General features: G+C 46.4%; 4 protein-coding genes across 4 annotated transcripts; 1 reads left to right on the top strand and 3 right to left on the bottom strand.

Annotated features, from left to right (window-relative positions):
- Nucleotides 1–6000: 6000 nt before the first annotated feature.
- Nucleotides 6001–6747, bottom strand: GLAREA_07033 (EF-hand; the record flags this gene model as incomplete). Its single annotated transcript, XM_008080981.1, has 5 exons — nt 6001–6011; nt 6067–6401; nt 6460–6533; nt 6595–6647; nt 6696–6747. The coding sequence occupies 5 exons, from the start codon at nt 6745–6747 to the stop codon at nt 6001–6003; spliced, it is 525 nt and encodes a 174-aa protein (XP_008079172.1).
- Nucleotides 6748–7312: 565 nt separating this feature from the next.
- On the top strand, nt 7313–9167 carry GLAREA_07034 (uncharacterized protein; the record flags this gene model as incomplete). The annotated part of the gene is made up of 3 exons (XM_008080982.1): nt 7313–7465; nt 7572–8393; nt 8442–9167. The coding sequence occupies 3 exons, from the start codon at nt 7313–7315 to the stop codon at nt 9165–9167; spliced, it is 1701 nt and encodes a 566-aa protein (XP_008079173.1).
- Nucleotides 9168–9567: 400 nt separating this feature from the next.
- On the bottom strand, nt 9568–11212 carry GLAREA_07035 (SET; the record flags this gene model as incomplete). Its single annotated transcript, XM_008080983.1, has 3 exons — nt 9568–10755; nt 10806–10942; nt 11086–11212. 3 exons carry the CDS (start codon nt 11210–11212, stop codon nt 9568–9570), a joined length of 1452 nt encoding a protein of 483 aa, XP_008079174.1.
- A 1359-nt stretch (nt 11213–12571) lies between these two features.
- GLAREA_07036 (FYVE/PHD zinc finger) lies at nt 12572–16893 on the bottom strand (the record flags this gene model as incomplete). The annotated part of the gene is made up of 6 exons (XM_008080984.1): nt 12572–12820; nt 12901–13081; nt 13130–13585; nt 13636–13967; nt 14284–14383; nt 14633–16893. The coding sequence occupies 6 exons, from the start codon at nt 16891–16893 to the stop codon at nt 12572–12574; spliced, it is 3579 nt and encodes a 1192-aa protein (XP_008079175.1).
- Nucleotides 16894–17564: the final 671 nt, after the last annotated feature.

A 17564-nucleotide genomic window follows, 5' to 3' on the forward strand; every position in this document is an offset into this window, starting at 1 on the left:
ACCCCTGAATTAATTGGAGGATCTACACAGGCAACATGATCTCTTTGTGCTCATCAAACAGCGGGCTTCAGGACCTGAGAGAGTTACAGTACCTGTATGAAGTAGCAGTTGTTGGAAGATACTCATTTTCAGTACAATGAAGCTCCGCATGCTCTATTCTACATCAAAGTTCTAAGCAACAGCTCCTGCTTTTCCGGACTCACTCTCTGTCCAGGATAAAGTACGAACGGTACCTTCAGCAACGCGTGTGAAAGACAAGAAGCGGTTCAGCCATAAAAGCCGAGCAGATCTCAAGATCTCGAGCTAGCTGTATTGTCCTCAATGCCTCACTACCAGTCGGGTTCATCTTTCGAGTGCTTCAGCAGCTTTCACCCAATGGAAATTACGATATGATGTGCGTTGATGGCACCTCAGAGCGAAATGCCCAGTATGGCCGATGCAACGCTGGGTACGCCTTAACCAGTGCTGATCCTGGATGCCTCCCCTCCTCCAACCAGATTTAAGCCCTGCGTTGCATTGGGATTAGAGATCCTCGGCAATCGCCCCTTTTCCCATCCTCACACTAGCGATCTCTGATATATTTTTGGACATCTACAACATTCGTGGAAAAAGTAATTCAACCTGACAGACAAACACAATCAACGCCAAACGCTCAACGCATAACTAACAGGCACACCCGACCATCCCTATATTGCGCATCATTTCAAGAAACTCCAAAAACGGAACAGGTGCAACCGAACACTTTCGAATATCAACGTGTGGGGTTGAGCTCTGGCACATAACTCGCAAGTCCACCCTGAACGGGTCCAATAAGTGGATCGACACTTTGAAACCACGAAAAGAACCGCTTCTTAGGCGTCACATCTCCAATTTCCCATCTACAACCACGTAATCACCAGAAGAAGAAAGTTATGGGCCTATAGCCTCAACAAGGCTGCCCGGCCCATCAAAGAAGAAAGATCCGAGAATCACCAGTGTAGCAGCGTTCAAGGCTGCAGTTTCGTAATCCTCCCCCGGGTGTACGAAAATTACCCTTCTGTACTTTGTCCCGCTCTCCTCCGTTCGGGGAAGACCCTAGGGTGTCATAAACGTGAGCATCGCGTGTCTCGAGGAAATATGAAGGGGTTCCCTTGAAGTCTGAATGGGCTTCCAACGAACATCCTTCAATTTCGGTGAGAAAATCGTGGAATTATTCTCCATAGTGTACGCCAAGTTGTCTGTCAAGCCGTAAGCCGTTGAGTATTTCTTGCATCGATTTCTGTCCTCTACTTCTTAATTACCGACATGATGTCTTACATTTTAATCTCCTATGCTGAAGTCATCAATGACCGCTGGACTACTGTCTGCGGATTTCCTAGCATGGAGACCTGGTAACTTCTTCCCATTCTGCAACATGTGGAAAAGGCTTCTTGAAATGCCAAATTCAGATCATTATGTCGGTCAATAACTGCCCTAGTGCCATGACCAGCTACTTCCACAGTAGTCTCCTAAACGTTTGAGCTTTTATTCAATATCCAACTCAAATCGAAGTCGAATTGCGAGAGCCCAAAGCCCGGCACATGATAACTATCCGTTTTAGTGAACTTCGTCGAAGTGTTCAAACCTTCGAATTTCACACCAATGGACTACTACAGTAGCCAGGTCATTCCTGGTTCAAATACGAGCGGCATCAGCCCGTTGATGCTTCAACAGCACAGACCGGACTCACTTCCAGTCTTCTAGAAGACACTAAGAAGGAATCCAATTTCCACCATCTCCACGGCAGCGAATCATCCCACGTAATTGCTTTTCTCATCCTTACCACGGTACAAATCTGTTCGAGCTTTTCGGAAACGCCGGTTTGGAAGTTCTACTTTTCTCAATGTGTTCGCCAATTCAATCTCTTTCTTGATATGTCCATGTGTAATTCATTGAATTATACTGGTATTTGGGCACGTGTGGACGCCTTCCTCGTTCCTTCAAACATGACATTGCGAAGCGAGATCCTCGTCGATTGCGCCAACAAGAATGCGAATACGCGACCCCGGATCTCCACTAGCGCTACGAGTCGTACAAAATTCTCTGATGTCACGAAGGGTACGAGGGCGATGTAACGTGAGCACGCTTCTCGACTGCTGCTTTCCGCGCTTTTGAAACAAGCAGCTTACAAACAAATTGAAACAATATACGTTCCCGTACACCATGCTTTCCGGACTGTGGGAGCCGGAAAACTACTTCGTGGACCACTCGCAACCGGAAGCAAACATTTCTTGCTCGGATTTTGTTTGCTTTGTGTGTCGAGTTACCTAAATCAAGACGCTTCATGCGTTGGTATTCCAAACATTAGAATCCTACGCTAGAACTCTCCTACACGTTTGACTCACAACTGAAAGGGTGAACCAAGTCGTGAGCATTGTCTTGGACTACAATTTGTCCAAGCTGCCATGAAAATTCCACGTGCCCAGGAAGCTCAGGCATCGTCGTATTGGAGGACACGTGGAGCTTCATTGCAGAGCTCCCATGTTTCCAGCGCTAGAATCGTGAATGTTTTAGGTCGTGAAGAGCTTTCGGGGCATGAACAGCCGGATGAACTTCATTCTAGGATCTAGGTCTTCGCACCGTTGCTAAAAATAGTCGTGGTGCTAAGGTTCTGCCTGGCATGAATCACTTGACTGGCTGATAGATCGTTTGTTTAGGTCATCATGCAATCAAAGTCTCTTGACTCGAAGTTGGATACTATGGACTTCTCACAGCGTGAGCTTGGTATTTACCAGTGTTTCGATTGCTCATCTGGCTATGCCATTTATCTAAATCATCAGGCTTTTGAGCACGCGAATAGTATCACTTATAGTTAATCGTTACTTGAGATGGTCTGAACGTTGAGGTATCTGTTTTTTGCAGCAAGGTAAAGTCTTATCTTTCCTTGCCAAATCAGGAACTAAAATTTATTAGACTTTGATATCAAGCTAATCATGTTTCGGAAACTGAGATATGACTTACTCTCCTTAGCAATAGTAGGTTCAGAGTAGTGCTGCAATTAACGGCTCATACTCTCGTCTGTAGCCGACTTTTCATTGACAAAATAACGTAATTTACAGATATCTTCTGAGCTTGACATATTTACTTCAGACGTTTGAATAGATAAAGCAAGAAGCACAGATGTGAGGAATCCAGTCAGATTGAGTTTGAGGGGGAAACCTGTAGCTGTGAAGATCTGCAGAATCTGACTAGACAGACGTGATCCCACTATAACATATTTGGGAAGGATAAGAGTGTAGGAAAAAGATGCCTTTCAGCCGAAATGCGAGACATTTGGTCTAGACACTGTCTGGTGGACGGTTTAGACTTAATCTGACATTTGTGTGAGATGAAATAACATGATCCACACTTAACAGGCTATAATCTGAATCAACGTACATCTCCTAGCGGAAAGTTATGATTTACTTGTGAGTGAGTGAAATAGTGTCCTATTTATATTGATTTTAACTTAAGATTGCGTTTACTTATAAGTCAATAATGTGTAGCTCAGAAAATAATTAACAATTGGTCGCGTGCTTTCCTATATAGCTATTATAAAGTTTTCCGGAAACGCGAATTTAATGCCTCACGATCATCACTAAATTTTGATTGCTCTCGGAACAAGTGGTCAAGTTCTCGAATTCAGAACAGATACTGTATAACAGTCGTCACTATAATTGAGTTTAATTAAAAATTCAGTCATTTTTGCCAAAAGATATTCCTGTAGATATTTCTACGACTATTTGGTTTTAGGGATTTGGAAGATATCCTAGAAGAGAGAGTGATTACAGGCCTTATGAGTAGTAAGTATGACCTATTAACACAAGTACAACTAAAGGTGTTTTTTCTCTAAAAACCCTCTTCATTCCCTTCTTTGATCTTGAAAGTTGCTTGTCCTGCAGCCCATATGGCGAATAAAGTAGTCTTTTCTGATTTTCAACTGGAAAAATGCCGAGTGGTTCGGAATAGATTTCAATCTTGACATCTTTCCACGTGTTGTTCGGTTGTCATTATTGCTTTGTCGCCAGCACAAGCTATTGGTTTTCTATATTGAGAAGACGAAATAGACTCTGGTTTCACTTCTCTCAAATTACTGCTGTTCGTTTCTCCAGAAGCCTTCGCTAGCAATTGCATGTATTGAGGTACTTTCATGTCCGAACTACATATTACGGCCTCTTAAACAACTAATTTACTGCCCACATCTGGCTCAACTGAATTGTATTTACACTAAAATATGTTTGCTGGTGGTTGTATCATTTCACTAAGCACGCTCGACTTGCTGAAATGTACTGTTGGTTTTATAAGATGAGCCTTTACCATTACCAGTAACTGCTGAGTAGAAAGTCGGCTTCCGATTGATTTGAGCCTGGTCGTGCATCACACTGCAATATTCGGTATAATCAGAATGGAATCTAGGAAGTATTCACACCCCATCGAATGATCATCCAATCTAAAAACAAGACCTTTTGCAGATTCCGTTTAATTTCAAAAGATAATCATCGTACTCCCAATCAAGCTGATCACTGAAAGTCCAACCGTAGCAATAAAACACTTGTTTGATTGTAGACTTTCCAATATAACGAGCGAATCCAAATCTAGAACGACCCCAACAGAAATGTGTAATTTCAATTTACGGTCACATTGTGATTTCTTAAATATACATGAGGCAAGTGACAATGATACAAGCGGTGACTTGAATAAATAGAGTGATATAGCGATACCTATACATACCTTACTCTGGATAATATGCCGCTGTTTTTAAAATACTCTACTCTAACAAGACCAATTATGAATACTGTGAGTCTACTCTTTTCTAATCTAAGCAGCTCGTCCTACTATGAGTAACTTCACTATTGCTTTGATCCACTGGACATAACTAACTCCACTACACAGCAAACACGAACTCATGGTAGATTCGACGTGAAATTTAAGAACTTGCCTCTAAACACAAAGAACATCCGAGACACAGTAGTAAATCACAATATACGAATCACGGTTCATTTTAGCTTTTAATGAGCCAAAACAAAACTCAAATATAAAGGTGCAAGCCAAACAGACTTCTACAATATGAGTCTTTGAAAAAATCCCAATTTTATTTTGGTGTGCTCGCTAGACATCTAGCTGTATATTCAATAATGAGGAGACACATCATAGCCGAGGGAAGGAAGACCAGAAATTAATTAATCTGATAATTCTATACTTGACTTAGTGGCGGCTTAAAACTTGCAACGTCAATGCAGCTAAAAACTTGGGAAAATATGAAGCGCAGATCTATCTAATACCGACTCTGTAGCTACTAATGAAACTCGAGTAGACATTGGCAAAACGATTCACGTTGATCTCAATTGTCATTCCGAATTTAGCTACGACACATGCTACATGACTGGACTTGACTCAATGAAAATTGTCTCGCAACAAGTATTTATGACGGTCACAAGTAGACTGCCAAATCCGCTTATGGTCACCGATCTTGAGGCGACTGACAAAGGAGGGATCATTGAGTGGATTGGCTAAACTTCTTCTGTGATTCAACCGTGTATCCAATCCGGTTAATATTGTGACCAGCGGCGACAATGATATAATTTATGATGAGCCATCATCTTAAGTCCAAATCAGCTAGATTTTTTCGTCCACTGGTGTATTGTAATGAATATAAATTCGTGAATTAGACGACCAATTGCTCCTTATCTGTGCACATGTCATTATTTTGTTCGGGTTATTTGGAGAAAAACGGCTCATATATCAGCGACATGAAGCAGCACTTCACTAGGGGACGGGTAACCTGATAACATGGAATGAATAGTGCAGCGAGATATGTTCATTGCTATCTGCTGGATGTCCAGTATGTTCCGAATCGGCCCTTTTGCATTCATTGGATCACTGGTATTCCTATTCCAGCGTCACTTGAGCAGTGTCCTATGTAATCACTTGTTTCTAGATAGGGTCGATTCGGTCTTGGAGCTTTGAAAGTATTTCGCTTGTGAAACGGAGTGGTATCATTGTCTAGAATTGATCTGCCAGATGCATTAGCATAATCCTCAACTATAGACCTAGGACAGATATGCATACCTAATGTCATACTCATGCTAACATCTGTATTCTCCACCATCTTTGTAAACTCCTCAAAACTAATCTTGCCATCTCGATCAAGATCCGCCTCCATAATCGTTTTGTCGACAATCTGCTGCAGCTGCTGATCCTTCAAATTGCTTCCTACCATCATCTTGAGCACAATGAACAGCTCTCCGTTGCTTATATAGCCGTCCCTATCAATATCGTACACCTTAAAGGCGAACCGTAATTTCTGCTCCTTATTGCCCTTGGACGAAAATGCTGAAAGACCCGATACGAATTCTTGGAAGTCAACGTCACCGCCTCCATCTTCATCGAAGATCGCTATCATCCTGGAAGAAGGTTAGTCGTGGAGTTGGGGGCGGGAAGTGGAATGGGCGTGAGGCTGACCGAGTCGCGAGAGGGTTTGAAGATATTTGGGGCAAGCTCAGGAATTCTTCGCGTTCAATAGTGCCAGAGTTATCCTAGACTCGTGGTTAGCATGAGACGGATCATGAAATGTATGTACGGAAAGGGTATGCGGACCTTGTCCAGCTTCATGAACCGCTTTCGCAGTCTCTCAACCTCATCACGATCAACTACCACGCTTTAGTCCTGCACTGTGTATATGTTGCCTTGTCCCTTACAATTCGACCCCTGGACAATCGTCTCCAGCATCGCGCTACTTGCGTTTCCCATATTGACGGTTGAGCGCGGACTTAGTTGAGGTGGGGTGGTGAGGGGTGTTTGAGGTTGTAACTTCAGCCCAGATATTGCTTTGTCGCTGGTGGTCAAATAATAGTTTCTTGTTGCAAAGCTCGCAATATCAATTTACACCCAAACAAAAGTGAATCCCTCCGCGCTGGTAGACTGAGGAATGAGGCTGTCGCGTCGGGTCCCGTTGCGTTGTGAATTGATGTTCCTGGCGGCTGGCGGTCGCTTAGGAACTTGATATTGAGTTGGGCCAGAAGGAGCTTAGCATGAATGTGGGTGCCTGGGCGAGCCTGACCAAGGCACATATCGGAGCCGGCCATCCCCAAAGTGGGTGAATCTCGCAGCGAAAACTTTGCATCATTACACGACACGCGGTCAACAACGGACATTCATATCATCAAAACAAGCACCTTCACGATGGGTTTGTGATGGGAAATGTTTTCCGTCATCACATCATGATCAACCAACATCGCATACACATTTTCAGCGTGAAAAAATCGCTCTCACGCGTTGAAATTCCTATTTGCTTGTCGTCGCACAAACGGTCGCCATGGCCCCTGCTCAGAGGGTCGTGAGGCAACGGAAACTCAACAAATCCACACCACAATCCGTCCTCCGCGAAGAACAGATCGAATCTGCGGAATATGACTCACTTCAGAACCAGTATCATGTTGAGACTGGCGTTGAACGTTCAGAGGAAAATGTAAGTTTTGTCACGTGACCTATTGTCACGCTTTCTGTATTATTCATGTTCGGGTCTTGGCCTCCACCATCCTCGGAGGCTTTTGCTTACCTTGACTCTTTTCTAGGAATACCATCTTCAAGTCGCCCTGAAGGCGAACTCGAACGGTTCGGAGAAGGATGAAGTGAAGGAGATCCCCGCTCCTCCTGCGGTGGAAGGTGCGGACATTAATTATGATGAGCTCTACTCCCTCGAATTCCATCAACCTGATACGTACATTCGCTTTTCCGACACTGTCGAAGAAGCATGTGGTTGTCCCTATGACATGACCACTGAGGATGATGTGTTCTTGAAAGCATACAACCAGAAGAAGACTCCGAGCCACAGATGCTCGGAGGATAAATTTGAGAAGATAATGGATGTGTTTGAACTCACCGCTCAATCCCACGCCCCATTCGCAGCAGTTGACAACACTGTGGTGCCGTTTGACAAGATGAAACCAGAGCTTATAAAACAGGAAATGGGAGACTCAACAGCCCCTCTGCGAGCTAATGTGGCAGAGAAGCTGATCACTCTCGCCAAGGATATTTATGAACACTGGAGGGAGCGTAGGCAGGCTTCTGGCAACAATCCGCTGCAGCCTTCTCTGAAATTTGAGACACATCAAGAAAACGATGACGGAGATCCTTACGTATGTTTCCGTCGTCGTGATGTCCGTCCAACGAGGAAGACAAGAGCTCGCGACGTGCAGAGCACCGACAAGCTTAAGCGGCTGAGAAGAGAGATCGAGGAAGGTCGACATCTCGTAGCATTAGCATGCCACCGAGAAGAGTTGAAGCGACAGGTCATCAATACTGACAAACTCATCTTCGAGGCGAGAGCCAAGGTCAAGGAGGCCAAGGTCAGACTGGGTATCAAGGGCGATGACGAAGACTTGATCAACCAAAGAGTAGGCATAACTTTCCATGTCAACCAGTGTTTTGCTGACATGATACAGCCCCAGAAGAGGAAAGTCTCCGACTATCCACAGATGCAAAGAGTTCCTGGCACACAACTACGTTTGCCTGCCCGGCCGGATGGCCGTCCACTGGATGCCGACCTTGTAATGCTTAGCGATGTTCTCGCACAGAAAGAGAATCTTCTCCAGCGAGAAATCGAGGAGAAGACGCTACAACATCGGAAATGGAATGCCAACCATATCGACCTTACACGAGAACCGCTTTCTCCTGTTAACGGACATGGTCCGGATACAGGATTCCGCCCTGCCACTGCGCAGTATCAGTATCTAATGACACCCCCCTCATCCGTGACATCAGAAACATTTGACCAACCTTCGCCGGCCCAGGAAGTCACTGAGCCAGCTAAATTCCGGTATAACAGTCCGGAAGAAGATGAGAATCGTTCCAGGCCAGCTTATCGTAGACGAATTGGTCGCGGTGGTCGATTATGGATCGATCGTAGAGGCATGTCCTCTTGTGTGAAAACCTTGGATGACGAGATTAGGTCCGATCGATACAAATACGATCAAGACGATGATGATGAGCAGCCAGTGTATGAAATGGATCCATATGATACCCGAGCCCTGAAGTTCAGGGCCACAATCCCATTTCCTGCTCATCTTGCGCAGAACTCTCGAAGAGTAGAACCGAATCGGCCTGCAGTTCAGAGCCCACCTAATAGCCGCACCGCTGCTGCACCACAACCAGCTGTTGCACCAACTTAAGGACTTCCAGAAACCGGAAGGTCCTAATATTCATCCTTACCAGCGCCATATCAGTGCGCACTGTATATCATCAGACTTCTTTGCAAGACACCGGTTTTCGGTCGATCTTATTGGTTTCGAGGCGTTGCCCAGGATGAGGGCTAGCAAATCGTATGTTAAAGTAGATGTTCTGTCCCCATGGGCCCATATCTGTCATGGGTGACCTGTTGTAGTTTAACTTCGGAGGATTCAATAAGAAATAAGAAAACCAAGTCTCTCAGGAGCAAATCTCAACCATCAACTCTCCCTCTCGTTGCTCGTTAGACATGTGACATGTGATCAGTTAACCGATTTTGGGAAGGGGTAGGCCCACGGTATTTTTGCTCTTGAATGTAATGCTCCGAGGCTGGTCCCGAGAATCTCATCGAAGTCGTCCCTTTTTGCCCGGTTTCGACACTTCTTCCGCACGCCTCTTGTTGTTCAAATTTGAACCATTTTTCGCTGTGTTTAAAGCCGAGCCACGAATTGGTCTCATTCGCTTGTTCGCTGCTTCGAATTTCATCGCTTCCTCAACGGCTAGTCTCAAAACTCTCTTCTCCCCGTGTCGAACTTGAATGGCCATTGCGGTCCGGCGTGGTAAGTTTGCCGCTTGCAACAGTTTCTCGTCCTCTTCAAGTGTGGTAGCATACTCCGCTTCCCGGTGTCGTAGAACTTTCACCAAGACCTTTCCAACGAGCTCAGTTGCTAGTTTCGATCGGCTGGGAAGGGCGCTTTGCGATGTAACAATAGCCTCCAGGTTCTCGTTGTCAAGAAGAAAAAGGTACAATAATGCTAGGAGCTCGTCTGGAATAGCCCGCTCCTCGGCATTAGCGATATTGACATCGTATGAATCTTCGAGAATGCCTTCGCGATCTGCCAGGGCGACTCTCTCCTCTGCTTCGGCACTAGTCAAAGGGTCCAGAAATTGGCCACTTTGAATTTCTTGCGGTTTCTCAGTCATAAGTGACTTTATCGAGGCAGAAGAAATCTCTACGACGTCGTACTGCGCATAGTTTTCTGTGACGTAGCCGTAGCGGCGGAGAAGATCCGATCGTGGAAGTTGGCCATAATCATTGAATATCTCCTCGCCTGCCATGATAGGCTTGATCGTTCGCATTTCCAGGTCCTCATTCTCGTAATAAATACGGGCGTTGTTACGTTCCGCATCTGCATTCAACATATCTGCAAGCGGGATCATTGACAGAATCGTCTTCTCGTCTTCGCCGTCATCAGAGACAAGATCATCAGTTTCACCCTCAGCGCCTCCATTTTCTTGCTTTGCAGGCTCTTCTTCAGGGATGTCGAAAGCGTATGCCATGATGACGGAAGCAACTTGATGGCAGAGTTCCACATTGAATTCTCCAAGTCCGAGGGGGGAGATGTGCTTTGTGAACATCTCTTCCGCGCTGCTCCTCCCAATTTTCTTTGCCACACTGCTAGCTTGGAGCTCCGCCAGTTCCTCTTCTGACCAGAATACGAGACTATCGAGTTTCTGCGGCAGAACAGCGAGATATGGCGCCCATCTTGAATCCGACTGCTGGCCTTCTGACATCATGGTGGCTGTGAGCGCCTTCAAAGGATTGTCAGTAAAGAAAGTAGAATGTGGTATAGTATACAGACCAACCAGTTTGGCATCTGCAGCAGAGCTTCCTTAGAAGCACCTGAGTCCTGTCCGGCGAAAACATTGTTGACGTTAAGCACAGCTGTCCGGGGAATACAGAACACAACCTCATCCTCCTCGAAATCTGCGGCGGCGACTAGATGGATGTTAGAGCGCTTGCTTTCTAAAACAAAGAAAGGAAATCGCAGAGATATAAGAAGCCAGCGAAGGTACAAAACCACAGGCTGATCTCATTCGCACTGGATAATATGGTGCTGCAGAAAATTGAAAATCACTTACCAACCCCGCGACCTCGCCCTTCTGATTTCAGATCCTTCAATGTCATTTTGGGGTTTATGCGAACGCCGATTTTGGACAGCCATTCAAGGAATGCCTCCGTAGTGGCCTGGAAAGAATCGCTTTCCATCTTGGGCGAGCGTTTGCGAAATTCGTTGGAAGTAGAGAAGTGAAAGTAACAAAGTGGGTGTCGTTGGCCGCGGTGTATGGATAAAATAATCGGAGTATTCTGACAGGCACCGGAAAAACCTTCAGACTATGTATTTGCCAGGCACACGACCAAAAACACACACAAATTTTCGGTATTAAAGACCAAATTGTATTTTGAGCTTGTATAATAATCATTCTGTTTGTAGATGTGTTAATATTAATTTCAAATAAACTGTATTTCTCATACTATCTCTCTGATCCAACGGAAAATGCATACCTAGGTACCGGAGCTTCGGATTACATAAAATCCTGTGACTTTCAGGGTTCGAATTGTGCAAAATGCTAAGCGAGTACAAAGGGGATCCTTCGTTAGGGTCATGGCAGCTATCACTTTCATTTCAGATACGTCAGGAAATGTTTTCTATCTAATACTGGCAAGCTACAATATGAATGGTACTGATATTGCACACGTGCTGGAAGAAGCGGGATTATTAGTGGCCGTGAATGCCTGTAAAATATTCTAAAGGGCTTCTGTGCCTTGCATAAGCTGCAATTGCAGCAAGTACAAAAGCTCGGTGCGTCTTCATGATACCTGCTCCAGACATCTCTTGTTGGTAGACAGCTGGAGGTTTCAAAGCCAACACTTTCATAGCTGCTTTTCCAAGATTTCAGTCAACGACTTCACATACTCATTGAGACTGCGGTTTACTCGAATTTCTTCATTCTCCCTATCTGTACTGCCTCGATATACGTCATTCTCTCCCGAGACAGCGTAGCGCGTCAGATCAGCTACCTAGGTACTTTACAATTCCCACTACCTTCTCATATAATTCTCTTATTACTGAAAAATAGTAGCTGCACGATCTATCAAGCATATTTGGGTCTTCGTCTGTTATGCCTACCATCCACCGTGCCTCCATATAAATATGCAACTATTGTATGATCGCGATAGAAGCACGAGAAGGTGTTTTTAAGAGATTCTCGTCATGAGAGATTGTTGAAGTGCATTCTTTCTGGCCCCATTGTATCCAGAAGAAAGAAGAAAAGGGAACACATCGTAGACCATGTGATGTGAACCACTTGAACGTGTCAGGTGGTCGGCGTACCCGCGACGCCATATGATACAATGCGGGTAAGACGGGTGGTCCGAGTCGAGATCGAAAGAATACAGGCGAGGACTTTGTTCCCAATATAGGTCAGACAACACTGGAGTCTCTTTACAATCTCGCCGGTGACATTCCATCATGTGATATGTCACGTGAATGTCAACCAAATTAAATCTGCAGAGTATGCAAATCATCGGAGCTGAGGTAAGCATTTCGATGAGTGAAACTTAGCCTCAAAGTAACATGGTAGCATCCTCGTCTTCGTGGGTACCATTGCTGGTCTTTTGTCTTTTCCGTGCAGGTTGATCGGGGTCGTCTACGTCCTCACCAACTTCCGTGGCAGGCGATGTTGCCAGCACATTTTTGATCCACTCTTGCACAACCATAAGGTTTTTTCTGTCACTCTCGGGTATCGCCTTGGAAGCGATGGCGCTTGAATCGACTTGACTTATCATCGTCATGACCTCTGGAGGTGCGAATCTCTGAAAGTTTAGTCAGCGGCAGACACCAATTGCGTCATGACATAAAATATGAAACTGGATTGTGACCAAGCTCAACTTACCACTAAAGTTTTCGTAAGGTTATCAATACTGAGATCAGGACCTTCTGTAGCAAGAGCAGCAAGAGTGAGTGCTGTTTGCTGTTCAACTAGACTTCGGCTATGAAGGGCCGGGACGGTTGTTGCTGACGTTTGACGGTTCATATACCCAGACCGGGAAATGCCGCCACCTTGTTGCTTGACCCTGTAGCCCAGGTTAGAATTATTGCAATTTGAAGAGTTGAAGACTCACTTGGAAATGAAGTCGAGCTTCAAGCCTTCCTCGGGCAATTTATAAACAGTACCGAACTGCGTGTCATTATAGAATCCCCTGTTTTCATCATCAACAAGAGAAGATTCCTCAATCTCGATGTGGCCGTTGTTCTTGCTGCCACGAGGAATTGTAGGCGTAACGGGAACAGCTCCTTTCAGCTTCCGCCATCGATGCGCTGGGCCAAGCTTTGCAGGCAGCACATCCATGATATCGTCGACATGTGCTGGGCATCTCCATTGCCTCGCCAAGTGCGGTTCTTTCGCCATAGGAGTGTCCAGACAATCAAGATGCCAATACAGACTACAAAAGCTGCAAGGAATGATCATGCGATCAGGGGCAGATGCTATTCCATTGCATCTATGGCAAACGATCAATTTGCCTTTGCTGTCTTTCGTGCGGAAATAATCTGGGGCTTCATCATAACCGCCGCGGTTCCTGTGGGTGTTAGAATCTGGTATATATTACGTGCAGCCTTGCCGACTTACTTTGGTTTTGGAGGAGCAGGTTCTTCGTACTCGCCCTCTGCGCCTGTGACAACGCCTTCAAAGCACTCTCGAATTGACTTCGGAAGATGAAACGCGCTCGGGTTCTTGAATTTGAGGTTGTGGAGAAGGGGGCCAAACGTAGAGTTCTTGCTTTCGTCCTTCTCAGGAGGGTTGTGAGCAAAATCGCATGTATTGCAATACCACGAGTCCTGTGACGAATTTTCGATCATCGGTGGGTCGACACATTTGAAGTGAAATGCTCGGTTGCACCCATCGCAGCAAACCAGTTCCCCGTTGCCACCACACGCTGCACAGTAGTCGTCGTTGTCATCCTGAATCATCAGTTAGTCGTGAGGCTTAAAAATCGGTCATGAGAAGGATGAATGTTGATGGCTATGGATGAAGGGAAGGAAATTTGTGGCGACGCTCAGCGGTGATGTGGGGGTGGCATGGTTGGGCAGCTCGGCAAGGGCGGAGCAAAGGTTGCTCTGCGTCTAGGCGTTTGCAACAAATCCAGCCAAAGGTTTGTGACCAAATTCGGACTCATTCACCAATTCCCTTTACAAAGACAACAGACAATGGTCAAGCGAAGTGGTGATAGCAGAACAATAAGTACAATGCATGGTGTGATAAAATGAACCAGCTTACCTTGCTTTCTGAAGGCCCAGCACCAACACCCGACGGGCTGTTGCGTTCACCGCTTGCTCGAGGAATGCCGGCTACAATACCACCTTTCTTCTTCACCGGCCTATATTTCGAATATCGCATTAGCAATGTCTCATAATCTTGTTCACAAGGTAGCAGGGAATAGAACGAAAGGCTGAAATAAGGCGGAAACATTGTTGGTTGTACTGTGCGATAGCACACATCACGAAGCATTTCAGGCAAAAAATCGAATGCTTTGGATCGTGAAACGAAGAGAGCCCCAATGCTCGATGGGTGAAGCACTTCTTCACAAATGAATAACGCACTGACTTGAGATAAAATGATGACTTACGAGGTTTTGACACGTAGACCTGAGCCCGTCTTCGCTCTTCTGGTTGGCCGACCACCAGCGATTGGCGTGCCAGCACGAGAGTTCGATAAAGATCCTGGTGCAAGGTCTGGTTGAAATGATAGAAGAGTAGGAGAGCTGTTTTCTGAGTCGTTGTGATTGTAACGATTCCTTGTTTCTCTGGTGCTGGTGTTGAGGATGATGCGCTTCTTGATCGGCTTTTTCGCTGGAGCAGGGACGAGTTCACCGTTCTCTGAAGCGGCCTCTTCAATATGGGGAGGTGGAGGAGCAAGCTGATGACGCTCGAAGCTCTCGAGAATCTTAGCTGAGTTATTTGTTTTTTCCCTCGCAGCACGCTTCTTTTCCAAAATGTCTTTCTCGTGCTTCTCGTGCTTCTCGTCCTGCGGACGATGCTTTGCCTTCCCCTGAGACTTGGTCTTGAACGTGGGCAAGGTTGGAGCATCTGATTTTGATGATACTGAGGTGGTGACTGATTCCGGCAAGAGACGAGCCGGAGCCATGTCACCGTCGTGTTGAGATGAATTATTATTATTAGTGGAGGGTGGCTGCGCGGACGACGATAAGGTGGTGGGCGTAGGAGAAGAGGTTGAGGTGGACGTAACAGGGGCAGTTGAGAAAGTAAACGTTCTTGGGGCGCTCGTTTTGTTTTTGGTTGGCGGCGCGGAAGGGATTGGCTGTGCCTTTGACGATTTGTGACCATTGGGAACAAGGGTCTCGGCGGGCGTGGAATTGCGAGAGCTGCTATTATCGCTTTTCGCCCTAGTATTATGCGCATTTGCGTTCGTTTTGGCGAGAAGGGGTGCCGACGTAGCACTTTTACGGTGGCCCGCAGCCAAGCGATTCTTGCCCTCGCTCTCCGGTTTCTGTGCAGCGCCACGCTTTCCTCGGCCTTTGCGACGAGGTGTGTTGCCAGTAGTGTTCTCTGCATCAGCCGTCTCTCCATCTGCAACAGGATCAAGACTCTGGAGTGTCTCATCGTCCATTGAAGATAGCGATGAGGAGCTGGTCACAGAGCCAGATCTCTCGTGTCCGCTCAAGGGGGTCGAGGCACCGTTAACAGGTCCATCCTCCTTCTTGGAAGCGGGTGGTTTTCCATATATCGATGTGTACGGCTGCGGCTTCGTAGTGTACGGAGATGTATGAGCCAGTGGCGCCCTGAAATAATCAAGTTCACGTGGCCAGTTGACAGGCGATGCAGATGAGAGCATTGATACATCACGAGTTTGTTCGCCAAATGATCGCGCAGAGCCAGGTCTGAGGTTAGGCATCGTGTCGTACGTTAGTGCAGCGCTCACTGTAGACAAGAGAGGTCGTTGAGCTGGCGCTGGGTCGCTTCCGTCTCCGTTGAAGTAATATTCGCCAGTCCGGTCCTTTTTGCCTTCCCTCTTCTTTTTCCGTAGCTTCTTTTCCAGAAACGTCAGTTCGTCTTCACTGGCGCGTTCGTGGTAAGCAGATTCGATGAGCCTTATGAAGTTGGGGTCGTTTTGTAACTCGTCGTAGAGAGTGCGTAGAGCATAGGCTGTAGGATACCGTTGGTGGTCCAGGGCTTTCTGGACAGATGCCTCGACAACACGATCTGTCAATTTTACATCGATTGCAAGCTGACCATCTGGTCCAATCTCCGGCGTGAAAACATCGGAACGACCACGACTATGGTATGGAGCGGGCGAGGACAAAGACATGGAGCTTCGCGTTGGTTTTGTTGGCTCTTGTAATGGGGAATGTGAAGATTCGGCCACCTCCTCTTCTTGCTCCAACATAGGTTCACCAACGGGCTCCTCCATCTTCTCGTCCATTTTTTGGGGGGTTGAGGGAAGACTCATCTGGTCCCGCGGTGTCTGTGGGGAAATTAGGGCCAGTTCAGGCTTTATTGAAAGTGATCGTTGACGTGTAGCATATGGTTGTGGATCTGGAGTTTCTGGAGTCGTCGCATTCGAGGCTTCGGATCTTCTAACACGATCCGCACCGTCTCTGAACTCAGCTCTAGCCGCAGACTTCATCACCTTCGAGCTTGGAAGCGTCCCCAGTGGTGCCATGTTTGCAACCGTACCTCCTCTTTCAAAACCTGCCTCTGCAAAGCTCGGGCGAGGTGGTGCTCGAGCAGGCTCAACCCACCGATCCATAAACGTCTTTTTCTGAGTGACATCTGCCACCCTCTCTGATGGCTCAGGTGCACCATTGGTAGGCTTAGGAACGAAAGGACTCGACACTCGGCTCCGAGTTGGTCGCCCTGAGAAGGACATCGCCGTCGTGCGTGCTCCCTGGTGAATCGCCTTCTCCTTCTCCCTCTCTGCGGCACTCGAGAATTTGGGGACTGTGATGCATTAGCATTTGTTTGGTTCCGCAAGGTGCTACGATCAAGTACTTCACCGTTCACTGAATTATCCACGCCAGAGCGCGACGTCGGTGTTGGGGGCGCGTATACGTAGATTTGTCTTTGGTCTGGAGAGAACTCCTTTTTCGAAGGTAAGCGAGAGTAATCTATGTTCGCTAAAATCCCTCCCTGAATCCGTCCCGAGCGTGCACCCGCGTCATAACTAGACTTTAAGGACAATCGGAAAACGAGAGAACAATGACGAAAGTCACAATAGGAGCCTGAGAGTGCAGTTAGATTGTGGAATTCATTAATAGTACGAGCATGTACCAACCCGAGCAATCCGCGTCAATAGTGTAATCTAGAAAGCACTGTCCAACTGAACAAAGGTGATGAAAGGTGATCGATCAAAAGTTTTTTTTTGCAGAGAAAGCTGCTTGTCAATGAATGATTGCAAAGAATTACAGAAGTTGCGCTGTTTAAAAACCGGGTTGCTTTTAGCAACGTTGCGAGCCTGCTCTTTGTAAGTTGAGTTGCAAACGAGGTCTGCTGCTGGGCCTTGTTGACAATTCTTATTATCGGATCCCTGACCACTCGTCT

The sequence above is a fragment of the Glarea lozoyensis genome, assembly GCF_000409485.1.
Source record: "Glarea lozoyensis ATCC 20868 chromosome Unknown GLAREA14, whole genome shotgun sequence".
Classification (NCBI taxonomy): domain Eukaryota; kingdom Fungi; phylum Ascomycota; class Leotiomycetes; order Helotiales; family Helotiaceae; genus Glarea; species Glarea lozoyensis.